Source organism: Oncorhynchus masou, chromosome 30 (genome assembly GCF_036934945.1).
Source record: "Oncorhynchus masou masou isolate Uvic2021 chromosome 30, UVic_Omas_1.1, whole genome shotgun sequence".
Taxonomy (NCBI): domain Eukaryota; kingdom Metazoa; phylum Chordata; class Actinopteri; order Salmoniformes; family Salmonidae; genus Oncorhynchus; species Oncorhynchus masou.
In genome coordinates, this window is record NC_088241.1 from 42,791,926 (window position 1) to 42,813,573 (window position 21,648).

The 21,648-nt window shown below is 45.4% G+C and overlaps 1 protein-coding gene across 1 annotated transcript in view; it reads right to left on the reverse strand.

The window, feature by feature from the left end:
- Positions 1–7,376: 7,376 nt before the first annotated feature.
- mtpap (mitochondrial poly(A) polymerase) overlaps positions 7,377–21,648 on the reverse strand; it is a 43,270-nt gene continuing 28,998 nt past the window's right edge. Inside the window, exons 6-9 of the mRNA XM_064949076.1 lie at positions 19,993–20,219; positions 16,997–17,089; positions 16,809–16,882; positions 7,377–8,873 (exon numbers count right to left, since the gene is read on the reverse strand). Coding sequence (XP_064805148.1) covers positions 8,535–8,873; positions 16,809–16,882; positions 16,997–17,089; positions 19,993–20,219 — 733 coding nt within the window. The 3' untranslated portion in view covers positions 7,377–8,534. The remainder of the gene's footprint in view (positions 8,874–16,808; positions 16,883–16,996; positions 17,090–19,992; positions 20,220–21,648) is intronic.

Below are 21,648 nucleotides of genomic sequence, written 5' to 3' on the forward strand. Positions count from 1 at the left end.
GAAATAAAATGTAAAAAATTGTAATGGTTAGAGGTTAGTATGTCTTGGGGTATCATATTTGCGAGTCTAACTTTCTCACTCATTATTCACAATTAATTCAGGACTATCCGTAATCACGGTAGCATCCACATTAATGTAGATGTGTTTAGAAACATATTCTATTCTAATTTACAATAAAAGGGACTCCAAAATGATAACACATCGTTCACCATTCATATCTATTGGGCACAAAATAGAGATCTGAAAGACAGCCAAAGCAAACAGCCAACGCATCCAACAAGTTTGTAAAGTCAGAAGCTTGATTTAATCATTGCGTACAAGGAATATGGGACAAAATACTAAACTTGACTACTTTAATACACAAGTCAATTTGTCCCAATACTTTTGGTCCCCTACAAATGGGGGACTATGTACAAAAATGATTAAATGGTTCACCCAATATGGATGAAAATACCCTCATTTCAAAACCAAAGTGGAGCCAAAACAACTTTTGTCTTCATATATATATATATATATAAAAAGTGCTGATCTAGGATCAGTTTCACCTTTCAGAACATAAGATCATAAAGGACAGGGGGGATCTGATCCTAGATCAGACAGTAATGAACCTGTAAAGTCCTCACACCCCAGAAGCTTTAACAAGAAGTAGTCACCGCTCTGAGTGAGTATGTGTGTAATGAGTTGATGGAGCCTTCGTTAACCAGAGACTGATCCTGCACCAGGAAGCCGATAGAACTTTAATTACACAAGCTAAACTAGGACGGATTTAATTGGAGCCAATCAGGAATGTGGGAGTAGAGGGGGGGTGGGCAGCGTTTTATTTCATATCAGCATTTTCCATATTTTCCCTGATTCTGCAGGGGGAAAAAAGGAGGTTGAGGAAAAGAGGGAGGACATATCTGGGGAATAAGGAGAAGACTACATGCATTCTGTCTCTCTTTTGTATGCCATTTCTCCTCCACCGTACTCTCAAGTCCCTCAGCCAATCAGATCTTGCAGAGTGGACACGGAACTCATCACACTGCGGGGGGTGTGACCAATGACCAGTGAAAGATTGCTGTATCTACGCCACTGATTGTCCACCGAGACAATAGACAGCTGACAATAGGGAGTAATGTCTCCCAGCCAGCAAAGCTACCCTACTTCTGACGGTGGGTGTGAAAAATAGCTTCAGACAGGGCCTCTTTTGTACCTCTCACACACTTTCTGCCCTGTTCTTTCCCAGCTAAGCTGACCAGATAAAAGGTGCTTGTCCACACACACACACACACACACACACACACACACACACACACACACACACACACACACACACACACACCTCTCAACACGCACAGCCAGAAGGCGGGTGACATTGGTTGACGTCTCTGAACACCCAACAGACAGACCCCAGCAGCAGAAACCCTTCCTATGTGCCGTCTTAGGTTACATTGGCTGTGGTTTGTTCATGCAGTAACAGTGGGTAATGGAATTCATTCTGGGAGACCATGGACCCACATATTCTGAGGCTCTGTCACTACAATCAGACTAGTAAGTCCCTCCTTTTACTCCCTTTCTTCACACCACATTTCATTCCTATTCCCTCCCTGCTAAATGTTTCCCTTCAGTGGTATTGTTCATGCTCGATACAGAGCATAGGCCACCTCCCTTCCCCACCAGTCCAATTCCACAAGATACATTAGACCCCCTCCTCCTCGGACGATTCATTTCAGATGTATGTGGCCGCTGAATTCCTTAAATAGCTTCCTCTTTTTAGTCTAGTCAGTCTTCCAGTAACAATGAATCCTGATCAGAATCAGCGGTCAGAGGGAAAGTGAACTAAACGAATCGGACTACCATATGGTATTGTAGCTAGCTAACAGCCCCTTGTTATTCAAACTTACTCACTGCCCTCATTCTGCTGGTCCAAACAGGAGAGGGGAACGGTTGTGTTTGGCTAATTGAAGTGGTATGGTACAACAAAAGTCAGATTAAAAGGATGAATGGATCTCAAGAAGGCTATATTTGGTGTGGTTGTAATTGTGTCCCCTGATAGTGGTTGGTCAGACAGTCTTAAAGTATGGTGGTTTATTAGGGCAATGGGAGGTAGAGATGAGGTGTGTGTGTGTAGGGGAGCCAGGAGTTAGGCTCTCTCTCAGTTCTGGCTGATTATGAAAAAGAGAGGGAGTAGATCTGGCCCTGGCGGATTCTGATCATCTCGTTGGCATAGAGCCATTCGCCAGCTACCCTCCCTCAGCTCATGGACAGACTGTTCCACCCACCTGGATGTATCCTGGATCCTACCAGTGTCCAGGGCAACCACAGAAAGGCCCGCACTGGGCACACAGAGCTTTGCATTGAGACCAAACAGCTGCCCTTCACAGGGCATTCAAATAGGCAGTACAGGTAGCCTACCAGTCCCAATCTTCATTGCAAACAATGCTGGATTTAACCACAGCCAGGATGTACAGTAACAATGTTGTAAACATTTTGCCATCACATCCTTTTCCAATGAGCAGCTGACCCCTATGAGAAGCCATCCTCGGCCAGCCTCCAGGATTCGTCCCAAACGGCACCCTCTCCCCTATATACTGCACTTCTTTTGATCAGGAGCCAGGGCTCTGGTCAAAATAAGTGCACTATATAGTGAATAGGGTGCCATTTGGGAGGCTGTGAAAGTGTTCCGGAGAGGGTGTTACCATGGAGACAGATTCACCCCTTGTCCTTCATTCCAGTAGGGGTAGGTATCTGGTACAACGGTGTCTGTATGACGTGGGCCCATACTCCAGTTCATTTTATTAATTAAAGCCATACAGATGTTGAATCAATAGAAGGCTACTGAATGGGTGGCCTTCTCGGTCACCCACCCTAGCTACTGAATGGGTGGGCCTTCTCGGTCACCCACCCTAGCTACTGAATGGGTGGCCTTCTCGGTCACCCACCCTAGCTACTGAATGGGTGGCCTTCTCGGTCACCCACCCTAGCTACTCAATGGGTGACTTCTCGGTCACCCACCTTAGCTACTGAATGGGTGGCCTTCTCGGTCATCCCACCCTAGCTACTGAATGGGTGGCCTTCTCGGTCATCCCACCCTAGGTCTGCTATGACGGATATAAAAAGGTGCACACAACTACGGTGCCACCATCCAATTCAATTACCAACCCTGTGCCAGGCACCAACTAGGGCAAGGCAGCAGAGTGCCCTGAACCCTGACCTGAAGCAATTGCCCTTTTGGTACAGTGAGACAGAGGCACTCCCTTCCACTGTACATATTGCTTACATAGTTGGCCGAGTCGCCAATGGCTACCTTTACTCTGCTTTCTTAGAGGTGAAAACGGTTTCCCATAGTTTAACTGCGATAGCTAGTTTGTTTTGTTCCAGACCTGGGAGCTTTCAGTGACTGAAAATGAAAGCTAGACTGACGTGCCACCGCAACTAGGAGAACTCGAGAGGAGACACACACACTGATAACCTCATGGGACCAGAGTCTGCTCTACCTACACCCCTCCCATGAGAGAGACAGGCTAAATGGCATATACAATACAAATGAAAGAGAGAGAGACAGACAGGAGGGTAGAGGAAGAGAGAGAGAGAGAGGAGTTGGGAGAGGGCCAATTCTGCTTGGTTGGGTGACGGGGGAGCGGGTGGTGTGGATTAAAAAGAGGATTGGTGGAGCTATACACTGATACACTGCCTGGGAGACTTGGGACAGTTGTCCGTTTGTCCCTCAACACACGGAACCCATGTAATTGCTCCGGACAACACTGTTAGAACAATTCATGGAACTGTGAGGGGAAGTGATTGGAGATAAACTTTATCTACTACCCACAGGTCTCTGTAAACTGAGAGTACGACCCAAATGGCACCGTATTCTCTAATTTAGGGTTCTGACGATACCAGTATCATGACACTCGTTAGTACCGTGGCAAGGAAAGTAAACATGAACCATATTTAACAACTTTAAACATCGTTGTCATCCAGAGTCGCATGCATTTATTTTCCAAGCTGGAGAACACTATACTACATAAAGCAGGTTTTTAAAAGGACCAAATAGTTTGGTCTGCTTCGTGTTTTCATTTTTTGGAGTGGAGAAAAAGTGATATTGGTATCGTCAAAGCCCTACTCTGTAGAGTGCACTACTTCTGACCAGAGCCGGTCAAAAGTAGAACACTATATAGGGAATAGGGTGCCATTTTGGGAAGCAGCATGTGTGTGGAGCCTGGGGTGTAGCATGGATCAGATGGTTTGATCAAAGTGGTTTTCAAGAGGCCAAATAAGGACTAAAATGGCAGCCTATTCCCTATATGGCGCACTAAGTCTGACCAGAGCCCTACGGGCCCCACGAGCCCCTGGTCAAACGTAGTGCCGGGGCACTATTTGAGACATAGGGTGGCATTTGAGAGACACACTATAGCACTGGAATGTGTTTTCAAACAAATTACAAAAAGAGGTCATTTCTGAAATTACAATAAAAACTGCGCTCTCAGTGGTAAACTATTTCACACCAGGTTTTAAAAGGATACATTTAATCTTAGTGTAAAAAAACAAACAAAAACGAAAGGAATTGTTAAAAGCTTGCAAAATAAAAGCTTTTAAAAGTGGAATTCCAAATCCAACTGCAAGCCAAGACCATTTTTTAATCCTGTTTTCCATCTGATTTTTGCCCCCAATCCCTCCGTTTTTCAAACCCTCAATCCACACCCTTTTAAATTCCTTTAAGGCTCTGAAGGGCGAGCAGCCTGGAGCCAAGAAAATCCCCAAGTAACAAACTGACCAGACCTGGCTTCAACTATATTAAATCATTTCAACTATTCTAGCTGGGCTTGATTGAGCTTGCTTGTACTGTGGAAATAAAACAGTTGTACAGAGACCCCCTTCCAGCTATCACTGTAGGCAGGCTAAAACAAGCACTAATAATATTTGCAAGATTTCAAATACTATTTGAACCCAGGCCTGACTGACCACGTCCACGGCGTGTTCGCCGCTTGCACCTCCCGAGTTCCTCTGAGTGTTCCAATCCAGCGCCGACCTATCAACACGTTGGCTCATAAATCAGAGCCGACGGTGTGCTGCCCGCAGACACTGGGGATGGGGGCCAGCGCTGGCAGGTTAGCCAAACACACCCCTTGAGAATCCCAAGAGCAGCTAGACACACTGCACCCTCTTCAGAAGGAGTACCCCTGCACAGAGAGGGAGGGGTGTCTCTCAAATGGCAACCTATTCCCCATTTAGTGCACTACTTTTGACCAGGGCCCATATGGGGAAGTACTGCACTATGTAGGGAATGGGCTATCATTTAGGAAACCCCCCCCCCCTTCTATGTGGAGTGGTACGACTTCTGCAGAGGGACAGACATGCGGGTGGGCTACATACTGGAAGAACCAGTCAGTTACATACCATAGGTACACATTAAGAGAAGGTATAACACAGTATTATTGTGACCCAGAACCTTCCCACCTCTCTGTTGAGGAAGTATTGGCTCATGTCCGCAAATGGTCAGAAACTACGATTGTATTACAACGTGAATACCTACGGTACCTACATAGCGATAAATCTAAGAGAAGAGTTTGTCATGTTAAATCATTGTTCTTGTTCTACATTCCTAATAGTACGCCGGTCATAATTAAGTACTGGACAGAAAATCTGATTATAGTATGTTTTGCTAAATGAATTTCTATCTCAACGTTCTGTTAAGCTGCACCCTCCTGAACAAACCTCAAACACAAGCTCTCTAAACCTACAGCTACTCAGACGGGGTAGAGGGGGGGGGGAGAATCAGTGAGAGGAGGAGAGAAGTTAAGTTCAAAGCTATCCTGGCGTGAGTGTATAAAATGTATTTGTGTATGTAGTCAATCAGTGTATAAAGTGTGTGTGTGTTTGAGAGAGAGAGGAGGCAGTTGGTGCTCCTCTCCTTCCCGTCTCAGAGGAGGAACCGTTAAAACTGGATCCCTTTTCACCCCCTAACCTCCCGCTGCACAGAGCGGAAAAACAGCTGTAGGGCCACAGCACACTCCTGCTCCTGAACCAATCTCCTGGGACCTTCATGCACATACCCACTCTCACTGTCTCAAAACACACCCACACTCTCACTCACTCTCTCAAAACACACCCACTTGTTAGCATGAGTCCTACAGTAGTACCTCTATGGTTTGAAGAACCGCAAATGAGGCAGAAACGTACAGTAGCTGGAAAAAACACACGCATTCCCTTTCCCTAACGGCAAACTATTCAGTGAGTAGGGGGTCATTCACAGAGAGTGCTTAGGTGGCAAGAGGTTTTGATGAAATAACGGTCTAAGTGGCCTGATCTTGTGTACACAGTTCACCAAGCTTATCAGGGCTTGGCTTGGAAATGCCACATTTCTAATGAACATGACTGGCAATCAGGCATTGTGAACAGATTCTGTAAAAACAACATTAAGGCCCTGTCTCTCTCCGTCTCCACCGAGAAAACGAAGGACCTGTGTTTAAAGTGGAATGTGCCTACTGTCTAGCTACATATTTGACATGTTAGCTTAACCAGTAACCAGGAAGAGGTTAATCCATTTGACAAAATAACCACACCGCTGGTTCCTCTCTGCTCCAGACTGACTGGACAACCAACGGTACGGAATAAGTGTCCAATGACGCATGAGCGCGTCATTGGAAGTGTCCCAAATGGCTATCCTATGCCCTATGTAGTGCACTACTTTTCATAGGGCTCTGGTCAAAAGTAGTGCACTATATAGGGAATAGAGTACCATTTGGGGAGAAGATATTTCTTTTCGACAGTTGATGGTAAAAGTTGAATCCAGAAATAACAGATCCCTTTAGCACATTGAATGAGTGACTATCATACTGTTCATTATCCTCCAAACATATTTCAATAAACTTGACCACAACTGTTTTTATTATGTCATTAAAAAGTCTTAGTCCATTTTGTGACACTGATTTCAAGGTCCTGAACAGTCAAAATTATGTTTTTCATGAAATGTGATGATATTTGAAGGAAAGCAGATCAAAGTATGAAAAATGACTGGTGCTTCTACACTGATAAAGTTTGATCATAACGTTACTGGTCCCCTCCCCGATGTCAAACACTTGGATCCATTATTAAGGGGACATCAATTTAACACATTTTAATACAACAATGGTAACATGATATTCTCTTACCTAATTTAAATAAGTAGCACCAACAGAGAAGGTGTGTTTGCAGAGGCTAAATAGCTACTCTACTGGTGCCAAAATTTGACTGTAGGGTGTCAGAAAATCTTATTAAAAGTTTACCTTGTTCATCTATGGCAAAGATACTTACACATTTCCCCTTTCATCTGTGTCTGGTGTTAGCTAGTTACTGGCTTGTCAAGTGAACACAGCCATCAGTGCTGCTGTGAACCACATCACAAGAGACATGCCAAAATGGGGAGATATATTTTTTATTATGTAAACAATGCAATTAAAAAAAACATTTTTTAACCCCTTTTTCTCCCCAACTTTGTGGTATCCAACAGGAATTTACAGTCTTGCCTCATCGGTGCAACTCCCGTACGAACGCGGGAGAGGCAAAGGTCGAGAGCTTTGCGTCCTTCGAAACACAACCCAGCCAAGCCGCACTGCTTCTCGACACAATGCCCACTTAACCTGGAAGCCAGCCGCACCAATGTGTCGGAGGAAACACCGTACACCTGGCAACCGTGCCAGCGTGCACTGCGCCCGGTCTGCCACAGGAGTCGCTAGTGCGCGATGGGACAAGGACATCCCTGCTGGCCAAACCCTCCCCTAACCCGGACGTCGCTGGACCAATTGTGCGTCGCCCCATGGGTCTCCCGGTCGTGGCCAGCTGCGACAGAGCCTGGACTCGAACCCAGAATCTCTAGTGGCACAGCTAGCACTATTATGTCGTGCCTTAGACCACTGCACCACTCGGGAGGCCTAATTCATGCAATTTCAATGTTGTTTGAGTTGCTTTGTGTCTCACCAAATTTGCTTGAGATGATTTCACTGCAACACTGCTAACGGCATCCAAGTTGCTTGACGTAAGCGTTTCAAAGAGCTGTCAGTCAAGGCGAGCTCATGAATATAAGCTCCCCGCCCACTCAGCCTGCCTTTTCAAACTTCCTGTTGGTTAGCCATGAGAGAACGACTTTTCAGAATTACTGTTCAGGATCTTTTAATAAAAAACATCTGAATACATCGGCTCTAAATGTATACAAACAAAACGGTGTCAGCGGACGCTATGACGTCAAGTCTTTATGTACATCGATGTGCAAACGTCGCCATGTAGAGTAGCCGGACTTTCTTATAACGAGCATCTGGTCACAGGTACCCTTTTCACACTACCGTGCTGAACAAAACCAAACTGTTGTCACATTGTCCTTTTCAGGTAGGTTGCAGCAACCATGGCGCAAGCCATATCAGTACAGCTTGGTTTGGCTCTGATCGGTTATTTGCAGTTGTGTGAAAAGCAAATTGGACAAGTCCTCACATGTCCATTCTTTACGGCCATGTAGCCACTGTTACCCATAGACCCAGAACTCACCAGTGACCTCTAGTGGGGCTGTACTGCATGGCCGCTCTCTAGCTCTTCACCTCACTGTTCTTTAGAGACTCCAGCAGGCCCTTTATCCTCTCGCTGGCCGGCTCCCTCTTCCTCTTCTTACGACCTTTAACCCCGGCCACCTGGGAGACCGAGGGCATGAGGAGCGCTGCCAGGCCCCAGGGGGCGTGGTTTCTGGTAGCGCTGCCGACGTGCGGTACGTTGAACTCCCGCTGCTGCAGCATCCAGGCGCTCTCCCGACACAGCGCCACGAAGCGCTCCAGCTGCGTTCCGTTAACATTCTTACTGACGTTCAGCGCGGGCTCAAAGGGGTTCTGGATGTGCAATGGGGACATCTCGGGTTTGTTTTGCTCCCTGCCCTGTGAGACAGAGAGAAAGAAAGAGAAAGTAAGAGATTGAATGAGAGGAAGCGAGAGAAGGAGAAAGCGTGAGATGGAGAGAGAGAGAGAAAAAGTAAGAGGGAACGAGATGGTGAAAGTGAGAAAGAGCTGTCAAAACACCAACTGGTCTTTATACATGGTCCATCTATCTTATTGGTCACGCTGGTGAGGTCAGGTGTTTTGTGGCTGTTGTTATCTATGCCACATGGGCCCAGATAGAATGGATTGGGCTGGTCTGAGTCTGGCACACCTCTCCTCTTCCCAGGCCAGGCTAACACGTGGCTGTGTCTGCGTTCTAAATGGCTCCCTATATAGTGCCCTACATTTGACCAGGGCCCATAGCGCTCTGGTCAAAAGTGGTGCACTATGTAGGGAATACAATGCCATCTGGGACACAGCCAGTGTCAGCTTAGCTATGAGGAACGAGCCTGGGGGCAGCACCAGCAGGGTAGACACAGATTCGCCACGCCTCATCTATCATACCACTGACCCTTTCTGACACCATCACTAGGCTGGTCCTAGATCTGTTTCTGCCATCTTGCTAAGTCCTTGTCACGCATGACAGCAAGGCTACACCATTGCTGCTTTGGATAATGTGTCTGACACAGGGATAGGGTGCCATTCGGGACGTAAGCAGAGCCCTCCAAGGTTCTACGCAACCTACCCACCTGGGTTCAAATAGCGTTGGTTTTCTTTCAAAAGCTTTAGCTGCTGCCCGATCGAGCTTGCCTGACGAAATGGAACCAATGGTGCAACACTCCAGTCTGGCTCAATCGAACCACACAAGGTATTTGACACTAAACAAGTACAATTTGAATTCAGGTCAAACATGGCCTGCAAAACATCTAACTCCTATCTAAGCCTGGCGTTGTAACAAAAAAAAAAAAGGCTGTCTGGATAGACGGCGAGAGACAGAGAGGGATGGAGCCTCCAGCTCCATTGGATGGAGGGATTGATGACCATGGAGCATAAAGCCATCAGTCAGAGAGAGAAGTGGAGCAGGTAGAGAAGAGGGGGGAGAGATGGTAGGTAGAGGGAGACAGGAGAGAGACAGCACACAGTAAAGATGATTGATGGTGGTTTCTCGACTACTGAAAGGCAATGGCCACCACGCTTCCTACAGGCCTTCCTTCAATACGTCAATCCTGACCCTGGGACATGCACACGACTGACCCCAGGTTAACGTCTTTGCTACACTATATCTTTAGACTAAGGAGGAGCGACAATGAAAATGAGCAACCGAGCAAAAAAAACTAAACTGGGCAAATGGTATCCAAATGAACAGGCGTCTAAGACTGAATAAACACGTTGTGTGTTTTTGCTTACTGAGCGTGAAGAACCTAGAGGTTGGGTTCATATAGAGATGGGTGGAGGAGGAGCAGCCATCAATCACACAGTCCTCGGACGGCTGTAGTCTGAGCAGGGACGTCATTGTGATGTTGGTGTGTGATCGACAAACAACACTTCACGACCACTAGCTTCCCTCAGAGCTGGCCATTTATAAACTATGGCAATTAGGCACAGGGGTGAAAGAGTCTGTGTAGAGCTAAAAGAAAGAGGTTATTTCTGTTTAAAGCTTTCAGTGAAGCACTGTCACCTTATGTCTAAGGATGAATGGAGAAACAGAATGACTTGCTGGTTGACGCAGATTAAAACAAAAATGTTGTGCGTGTGCACATGCTTTACACTTTAAAAAATAATAATTGAAACTTTAATTAAATAGGCAAGTCATTTAAGAATAAATTCTTATTTACAATGACGGCCTACACCGGCCAAAACAGACGATGCTTAGGCCAGTTTGTGCGCCGCCCTATGGGAGTCCCAATCACGGGCGGATGTGATGCAGCCTGGATTCGAACCAGGGATCATTGTAAACCTGCCACACACACACACACACACACACACACACACACACACACACACACACACACACACACACACACACACACACACACACACACACACACACACACACACACACACACACACACACACAATACATTTATTAAACATATGAATGAGTGTGAGTCGTCACAACCCGGCTCGTGGAAAGTGACAAAGAGCTCTTCTAGGACCAGGGCACAAATAATAATAATCAATAATTTTGCTCTTTATTTAGCCATCTTACATATAAAACTATTTGTTCATTGAAAATTGTGAATAACCGCAGGTTATAACTCTGCAATGTTGGTGTGTATTGGAGAGAGTCTCTGTCTGAAATTATTTTCCACACAGTCTGTACCTGTAAGTTCCTCGGCATACACATCACAGACAAACTGAATTGGTCCACTCACACAGACAGCATCGTGAAGAAGGCGCAGCAGCGCCTCTTCAACCTCAGGAGGCTGAAGAAATTCGGCTTGTCACCAAAAGCACTCACAAACCTCTACAGATGCACAATCGAGAGCATCCTGGCGGGCTGTATCACCGCCTGGTACGGCAACTGCTCCGCCCACAACCGTAAGGCTCTCCAGAGGGTAGTGAGGTCTGCACAACGTATCACCGGGGGCAAACTACCTGCCCTCCAGGACACCTACACCACCCGATGTTACAGGAAGGCCACAAAGATCATCAAGGACAACACCCACCCGAGCCACTGCCTGTTCACCCCGCTATCATCCAGAAGGCGAGGTCAGTACAAGTGCATCAAAGCTGGGACCGAGAGACAGAAGCTGTTTTTCAATCTCAAGACCATCAGACTGTGAAACAGCAACCACTAACATTGAGTGGCTGCTGCCAACACACTGACTCAACTCCAGCCACTTTAATAATGGGAATTGATGGGAAATGTAAAATATATCACTAGCCACTTTAAACAATGCTACCTAATATAATGTTTACATACCCTACATTATTCATCTCATATGTATACGTATATACTGTACTCGATACCATCTACTGTATCTTGCCTATGCTGCTCTGTACCATCACTCATTCATATATCTTTATGTACATATTCTTTATCCCCTTACACTGTGTATAAGAAATTAGTTTTGGAATTGTTAGTTAGATTACTTGTTGGTTATTACTGCATTGTCGGAACTAGAAGCACAAGCATTTCGCTGCACTCACGTTAACATCTGCTTACCATGTGTATGTGACAAATAAAATTTGATTTGATTTAGTGTTCATGCTAGTGAGGGCTGAGAATCCACTCTCACATAGGTACGTGGTTGCAAAGGGCATCAGTGTCTTAACAGCGTGATTTGCCAAGGCAGGAAACTCTGGCAGTTGCTTCTGATTAAATTCCATATTCACAGAACCACTTGTTGCAATTTCGATGAGGCTCTCTTGTTCAGATATCAGTAAGTGGACTGGAGGCAGGGCATGAAAGGGATAACAAATCCAGTTGTTTGTGTCATTCATTTTGGGAAAGTACCTGCGTAATTGTGCACCCAACTCACTCAGGTGCTTTGGCATATCAGACTTGACAATGTCCGTAAGCTTGAGTTCATTTCCACACAAAAAATAATACAATGATGGAAAGACCTGTGTGTTGTCCTTGTTAATGCAGACAGAAGAGAGCACCAACTTCATAATCATAGCCTCAATTTGGTCTCGCACATTGAATATACACTACCGGTAAAAACACCTACCCATTCAAGGGTTTTTCTTGATTTGTACTATTTTCAACATTTTAGAATAATAGTGAAGACATTAAAACTATGACATAACACATATGAAATCATGTAGTACCCAAAAAAAAGTGTTAAACATTTAAATATACACTGCTCAAAAAAATAAAGGGAACACTTAAACAACACAATGTCAATCACACTTCTGTGAAATCAAACTATCCACTTTGGAAGCAACACTGATTGACAATAAATTTCACATGCTGTTGTGCAAATGGAATTGACACCAGGTGGAAATTATAGGCAATTAGCAAGACCCCCCCAATAAAGGAGTGGTTCTGCAGGTGGTAACCACGGACCACTTCTCAGATCCTATGCTTCCTGGCTGATGTTTTGGTCACGTTTGAATGCTGGCGGTGCTTTCAATCTAGTGGTAGCATGAGACGGAGTCTACAACCCACACAAGTGGCTCAGGTAGTGCAGCTCATCCAGAATGGCACATCAATGCGAGCTGTGGCAAGAAGGCTTGCTGTGTCTGTTAGCGTAGTGTCCAGAGCATGGAGGCGCTACCAGGAGACAGGCCAGTACATCAGGAGATGTGGAGGAGGCCATAGGAGGGTAACAACCCAGCAGCAGGACCGCTACCTCCGCCTTTGTGCAAGGAGGAGCAGGAGGAGCACTGCCAGAGCACTGCAAAATGACCTCCAGCAGGCCATAAATGTATCTGCTCAAACTGTCAGAAACAGACTCTATGAGGGTGGTATGAGGGCCCAACGTCCACAGGTGGGGACGTTTGGCATTTGCCAGAGAACACCAAGATTGGCAAATTCGACCACTGGCGCCCTGTGCTCTTCACAGATGAAAGCAGGTTCACACTGAGCACATGTGACAGACATGACAGTCTGGAGACTCCGCGGAGAACGTGCTGCTGCCTGCAACATTCTCCAGCATGACCGGTTGGCTTGGCGGTGGGTCAGTCATGGTGTGGGGTGGCATTTATTTGGGGGGGGCCGCACAGCCCTCCATGTGCTCGCCAGAGGTAGTCTGACTGCCATTAGGTACCGAGATGAGATCCTCAGACCCCTTGTGAGACCATATGCTGGTGCGGTTGGCCCTGGGTTCCTCCTAACGCAAGACAATGCTAGACCTCATGTGGCTGGAGTGTGTCACCAGTTCCTCCAAGAGGAAGGCATTGATGCTATGGACTGGCCCGCCTGTTCCCAAGACCTGAATCCAATTGAGGACATCTGGGACATCATGTCTCGCTCCATCCACAAACGCCACGTTGCACCACAGACTGTCCAGGAGTTGGCGGATGCTTTAGTCCAGGTCTGGGAGGAGATCCCTCAGGAGACCATCCACCACCTCATCAGGAGCATGCCCAGGCGTTGTAGGGAGGTCAACCAGGTACATGGAGGCCACACACACACACACTACTGAGGCTCATGTTGACTTGTTTAAAGGACATTACATCAAAGTTGGATCAGCCTGTAGTGTGGTTTTCCACTTTAATTTTGAGTGTCACTCCAAATCCAGACCGCCATGGGTTGATAAATTTGATTTCCATTGATAATTTGTGTGATTTTGTTGTCAGCACATTCAACTATGTAAAGAAAAAAGTATTTAATAAGAATATTTCATTCATTCAGATCTAGGATGTGTTATTTTAGTGTTCCCTTTATTTTTTTGAGCAGTGTATTTTATATTTGAGATTCTTCAAATAGCCACCATTTGCCTTGATGACAGCTTTGCACACTCTTGGCATTCTCTCAACCAGCTTCACCTGGAATGTTTTTCCAACAGTCTTGAAGGAGTTCCCACATATGCTGAGCACTTGTTGGCTGCTTGTCCTTCACTCTGCAGCCTGACTCATCCCAAACCATCTCAATTTGGTTGAGGTTGGGTGATTGTGGAGGCCAGGTGATTGTGGAGGCCAGATGCAGCACTCCATCACTCTCCTTGGTAAAATAGCCCTTACACAGCCTGAAGGTGTGTTGGATCATCGTCCTGTTGAAAAACAAATGATAGTCCCACTAAGGGCAAACCAGATGGGATGGCGTATCGCTGCAGAATGCTGTGTTGGCATGATGGTTAAGTGTGCCTTGAATTCTAAATAAATCACAAGCAGTGTCACCAGCAAAGCACCCCCACACCATAACACCACCTTCTCCATGCTTTATGGTGGGAACTACACATGTGGAGATCTCACTAAGACACGGTGGTTGGAACTTAAAACTTCATTTTTTTAAACTCCAGACTAAAAAAGGACAAATATCCACTGGTTTAATGTTCATTGCTCGTGTCTCTTCTTCTTATTGGTGTCCTTTAGTAGTGGTTTCTTTGCAGCAAAATTTGACCATGAAGGCCTGATTCACTCAGTCTCTTCTGAACAGTCTGTAACTTGAACTTATTTGGGCTGAAATTTCTGAGGCTGGCAACTCTAATGAACTTCTCTGCAGCAGAGGTAACTCTGGGTCTTCCATTCCTGTGGCGGTCCTCATGAGAGCCAGTTTCATCATAGCGCTTGATGGTTTTTGCGACTGCACTTGAAGAAACTTTGAAAGTTCTTGACATTTTCTGTATTGACCTACCTTCATGTCTTAAAGTAATGGACTGTCGTTTCTCTTTGCTTATCTGAGCTGTCCTTGCCATAATATGGACTTGGTCTTTTACCAAATAGGGTTATCTTCTGTATACCACCCTACCGTGTCACAACACAACTGATTGGCCCAAACGCATTAAGAAGGAAAGAAATTCCACAAATTAACTTAACAAGGCACGCCTGGTAATTGAAATTAATTCCAGGTGACTACCTCATGAAGCTGGTTGAGAGAATGCCAAGAGTGTGCAAAGCGTGGCTATTTGAAGACCCAAATATAATATACATTTTGATTTGTTTAGTTTCACACTTATGGTTACTACATGATTCCATGTGTTTTTCATAGTTTTGATATCTTCACTATCATTCTACAATGTAGAAAATAGTTTTAAAAAAACTTGAATGAGTAAGTGTTCTAAAACTTTTGACCGGTAGTGTAGTTCCGGAGAGTCATTCAGGCGAGAAAAGTCCCCCAGATAGGCCAGTCGTGTGACAAACTCATCATGCAAGCGGTCAGACAAGTGAAAATTATGGTCAGTAAAGAAAACAAACTAATCTCTCAATAAAAAATAAAAAAACGTGACAATACTTTGCCCCTTGATACCAGCGCGCACTTCTGTATGTTGTAAAAGCGTTACATGGTCGCTGCCCAAATCATAGCATAACATAGAAAATACACGAGCGTTCAGGGGCTTTGCTTTGGTTAACAAAGTTAACCATTTTCACTGTAGTGTCCAAAACGTCTTTCAAGCTGTTGGCAGCAAGAGCCTCTCAGTGGATGCTGTGAAGTGCCCAAGTGAAGTTGGGAGCAACTGCTTGCACGCACGTTACCACTCCAATGTCTCCCTGTCATGGCTTTGGTACCAACACATCTTGACCATCAGAGTCCAGTTCATTTCACAAAGCTGTCCAGTACTTTAAAATATCCTCTCACGTTATCCTGGTTTCCAGTGGTTTGCAGAAGAGGATGTCTTCCTTAATTGACACCCCATAAACATAACGGACATATACCAGGAGCTGAGCCAGGCCCGCCACGTCTGTTGACTCATCCAGCTGTAATGCATAGAATTCACTGGCTTGTATGTGAAGCAGGAACTGTTTCAAAACATCTCCTGCCATGTCACTGATGCATTGTGAAACTGTTGTTTGATGGAGGCATTATCTGTATAGGTTTTTTGGCCTTTTCCTCCATTTTGTACCAGCCATATCTTTGGCAGCAGGAAGTCCTCCACAATAGTATGGGGCTTGCATGTCCTAGCCACTCGGTAGCTCACCATATGAGACACTTCTAGCCCCTTCTTATTAATGGTATCTGTTGCTTTTATACATTTCTTCTAATCAAAAAAAAAACTCACCCAAATGTATAGCCCAGTTGGATAATATAAATGTACTGTTTGAAAAAAAAAAAAAAATAATAATAAAAAAAATAATATATATATATATATAAATAATTTTTTGTTTTAAAATGCGAATCACATTTTTATTTGGCGTACCCCCGACAGCATTGCTCGTACCCCTGGGGTTTGGGAATACCCGATTTAGACCATACGCAGGTCATATCAAGTTTCAACCGGTGCGCTGGTAAAACTTTTGAGTAGCCGTCAAAACTCAAATCTTTAACCAGAGATTTAAAAATGTAAAAAAGAGTATATGGAAAAGATGCGCTAGGCATGTTTCTCTCCACTAATGCGCACTGACTCCCGCCAATTAGTGCGCATTCATTGTTTGTCTGTGTGTTACCTTTCTGATATTGATCGACATGCGGTTGAACGCGAAGGTTCCATAGAACTCAAAGAACTCCTGCAGCAGTTGCTCTGAAAGGAAATACAAAAGAGTATGTTAAGAAATACCACATTCATACAGATGAAGAAACCTGTTTCCATGTGGAAATAAAATACAAAATAATCAAATTTATGCTATGGGCCCACCTAATGTCTCTGTGTTGTCTTGCAGTCCTATTTTTGTGAAGTCGCTGACAAATGTGCAGTCGTTTCCCTCGATGACACTCTTATCTAGAGGGCCTAGTAGAAAAGGGTGGGTTGGGGGAGCATAAGGTAAATGATAAGGTATGACACACTACAGACAAGGTAAATGACACATTACACATGCAGGACCTTGTATAAGAGAAAGGGGAAAGCTTATATACTAGATGTCTAGTACCTAATCTTTGTCTTGTTCAGGCTGCCCAATTCCAGTCCCGGAGGGCCAAAACACTTCTGGTTTCTACTTGGTAGTTAATTGCACTCACCTGGTGTCCCAGATCTGAATTAGTATATGGATGAAAACCAGAAGTGTCACTGCCCTTCAGGACCGGAATTGGGCAGCCTGAACAAGACAAAGATTAGGTCCCCATAAAATCTGTTTTATTATTTGCCTGATTCTGTTTTCCCCCCCAAATTCAGTTCTCTCCATTTTGTTTTTCCAGGTTTTAAGTCTCAAAATCAAACTATACCAAAACTATAAAACTATACTAAAACACACTGTTTTGCGATGGTCTACAGTAGCCTCAGCAGCACTCTACGGTAGCAACATAGCGTAGCCGGAGGACAGCTACCTTCTGAGCCCATCTGGGTACATTGACTTCAATACAAAAAATAGAAGGCTCCTGGTTCTCACCCTCTTCCATAGACTTGTACTGTAATTATGACAATTTCCGGAGGATGTCCTCCGACCTAATAGAGCTATTGCAGTATGAACTGGCATGTTGTCCACCAAATCAAAGGATTAGAGAATTGATCTAGTACTGAAAGCATAAGCTACAGCTATCTAGCACCGCAGTGCATAAAATGTGATGAGTAGTTGACTCAAAAGAGAGAGAAAGACAATAGTTGGAAAAGTTTTCAACAAATTCATTTCTTCCAAAATTAAGCAAGAGAGCTAGCCACATTTTGTACATATTTACAGTACCAGTCAAAAGTTTGGACACCTACTCATTCAATGATTTCGCTTTATTTTTTACATTGTAGAATACTAGTGAAGACATCAAAAACTATGAAATTACACATATGGAATCATGTAGTAACCAAAAAAAGTGTAAAATATATTTTACATTTGAGATTCTTCTAAGTAGCCACCCTTTGCCTTGATGACAGCTTTCCACACTCTTTGCACCTACACCCCATTTTCCAGGAATATTCTTATCATGTTACTGAATGTATCCAGAGTATTTTCGGATTTTGTTGTCAACAAATGCGGTGAAAATAAAAGTAAATGTAAAATACACATTTAAAATCAACAGTGTAATGTTCGTATTCAGTCATCAACTCACCTTTTGTCTAATACATTTCCCCATTATCGCCAAACTGTTCGCTTTCAATTGCTACCATGGTTATGCATATGCTTTTTATATTTCTTCTGAAAGAAACAGTTTAATCAAGCCCTATCGATATAAGCCAATTCACATGAGTGTAAAGGAGACCACTGAGTTCTGTGGAAAATCTAAGACATTTAGTGCACAGCAGCAAAAACAACAGAGTTACACCTGGGATAAGCAAACGTACAGTTAATAACACAATAGAAAGAACTGCCAAATGGGGATTTATCTTGACGGAAAATGTTGTAGTTGGGGATGGACCAGTTGTGATGGATCAGCGGGGCTCCGCGTCCAGGGTCCAAGCCAATTGGCAAAAGTATTGTTGCCCACAAAATTAGCAGGTATACCTCTTCGGCTAGCCGGGAGATGGGCCTAGCTCGAGGCTAGCTCAGGGCTAACAGGTGCTTGCTTCGGGACAGAGGCGTTAGCCAGCAGTAGCTAGTCAGTTGCAGCTAGCTAGCTAAGATGATCCGGTGTAATGGCCCAGAGCTTGAGGAAGGAATCCGGTGATGTGGTGGAGAAAAGCAGTCCGATATGCTCTGGGTTGATATCGCGCTGTGCAGACTGGCAGGTATTGACCGAGCAAAAGCTGGCTGGTGTCCGATCTAAAAAGGCGAAGACCGCTAGCCGTGGATAACAGTGACTACTAGCTAGTTAGCTGGCTAGCTTCTGATGGAGGTTCCGGTTATAACGTATAAAAATAGCAGATCAGTACCACATTGGGTGAGGTGGGTTGCAGGAAAGTATATTTAGATCGTCGGTGGAAAGTGAGATTAAAAATATATACGAATAAAAAACACGAAACCGACTCTTTACATGGAACAAGATAAACACACGTCCGACTGCTACGACATCTTGGATTAACGTCTGGATTACGTTATTCCCTCCACAACGCAGATTTTTACAGAGCCTTAAAAGATTAATGTTGTCACTCAGAAAACTGACAGGCAAAGAGTGGGATGGATAGAGAGCAAAAAAGGAGGAAGAGATGTCAAAGAGAGCAATTACAAACGAGAGAAATAAGAGGGAAAACCAAAAAAAAAGAAGAGGAAAATAGAGATTTCTGATCAAGCTTGGCTCTCCATCAGAGCCTTGGGACCAATCTTCTTGACCATGTCAGCTGAGGGTCAGAGGAGAGGCTGGTGGTGTGTATGAATTAGCTGTGCGTGATTAAATAGATGCCCAATGCTGGGAGGGTCTTGGCCCCTGCCAGAGTGATGGGGCCTTTATAAGCACTATGTGATGCTGCATGGGATAGTGTCTGTCTAGGCTAAGGTGGATGGAGGGAGGGAGGAATGCAATTATCTGATAGCCAAGGTGACAAGGGAAGCAGGAGTATGAGCATCACTGCACTACACCAACACAGATATTTGTTGACAACGAGGCTCAACAATCAATTGCTTGACATTAAATAAATAATAATTTAATAACCCAATTGCCACTCGCTCAGTGGTCCATTGCTACCCGCTGAATGTCAATTTCCACCTTTCTGAATACAACTAGGAAGTGTAACAATGCAGAACTACAGACCACTATTTTCTAGCTCTTTTGGAGGTGAGATACCGATAGTATTGATTGTTAAATTGTCCACAGTGCTCCATTGTAAGATACCTGCTAGTTCCTTGAGGTGGTCCAGGGTGGGCAGGATAGGAATAGTTCTCCTCTGGAGGAAGAATAGGACCATGACAGTGAGAGAGAAGTTTGAGATCCAGGCTCCAGGTATGCTGCTGGTGATACTGTGGGCCCGAGCCCAGCACCGGACACTGAACACCAGGCAACGCACCCGCCGGTCCAGCCCCCCATACAGGTACAGAAGCTCCGAGCTCTTCATCGCTACCCTGTGGACACACAGAATGACAGTTAAGACTACAGTAGTCTCATTAAATGACACACTTAACCCTGTCTGCGCCTTTAAATTGATCTTTCTTAAATTACTTTCTATCACCAATCCTAATATTAAAATGTATAACAGGTATAACATGCTATTTTCGATCTGATATATATTTGTTTGATATGATAGTCTCTGTACAAAACTTCTCAATCTGATGTGAGAAACCATGAAGGTTACAGAAGTTGGAGAGAAGAGAATATGAAAGACAGTGGCACAATATCCTCCAGAGGGCAGCATTTAGCTGAACTTTACAATTCTCACTTAGTATCAAAACATCCCTCTATTTTGAAAGGTTCCGTATGACAAACCGTGCATAACCATACCCTTCTATGAATTAACATAATCATTGAGAAACGCGCTCTACTCTACTCTATTTCCTAATAAACTGAGGCATGGGTGGGTTTGTTTCTGAACATTAGATGTGTATGTGGTAGCTTACCTCTCAGGCTAACCACAGTATCCGTCAGACCAAGAGAAGAAGTGAAACAACAAGCAGTCTCACTTCGCCCATCTCTCTCTCTCCCCTCCCCTCATTGGTGCCCTCTCTCCTCTCCTCTCCCCTCCCCTCATTGGTGCCCTCTCTCACCTCCCCTCATTGGTGCCCCCTCTCCCCTCCCCTCATTGGTGCCCTCTCTCCCCTCCCCTCATTGGTGCCCTCTCTCCCCTCCCATCATTGGTGCCCACTCTCCCCTCCCCTCATTGGTGCCCACTCTCCCCTCCCCTCATTGGTGCCCACTCTCCCCTCCCCTCATTGGTGCCCACTCTCCCCTCCCCTCATTGGTGCCCTCTCTCCCCTCCCCTCATTGGTGCCCTCTCTCCCCTCCCATCATTGGTGCCCACTCTCCCTCGCCTCATTGGTGCCCACTCTCCCCTCCCCTCATTGGTGCCCACTCTCCCCTCCCCTCATTGGTGCCCACTCTCCCCTCCCCTCAATGGTGCCCTCTCTCCCCTCCCCTCATTGGTGCCCTCTCTCTCTCCCTCTCTCTCCACTCCCCTAATTGGTGCCCACTCTCTCTCTCTCCCCTCCCCTCATTGGTGCCCTCTCTCTCTCTCTCTCTCTCTCTCTCTCTCTCTCTCTCTCCCCTCCCCTCATTGGTGCCCTCTCTCTCTCTCTCTCCCCTCCCCTCATTGGTGCCCTCTCTCTCCCCTCCCCTCATTGGTGCCCCCCTCTCTCTCTCCCCTCCCCTCATTGGTGCCCCCTCTCTCTCTCTCCCTCCCCTCATTGGTGCCCTCTCTCTCTCTCTCTCCCCTCCCCTCATTGGTGCCCCCCCCCCTCTCTCTCTCTCTCCCCTCCCCTCATTGGTGCCCCCTCTCTCTCTCTCTCTCCCCTCCCCTCATTGGTGCCCCCTCTCTCTCTCTCTCTCTCTCCCCTCCCC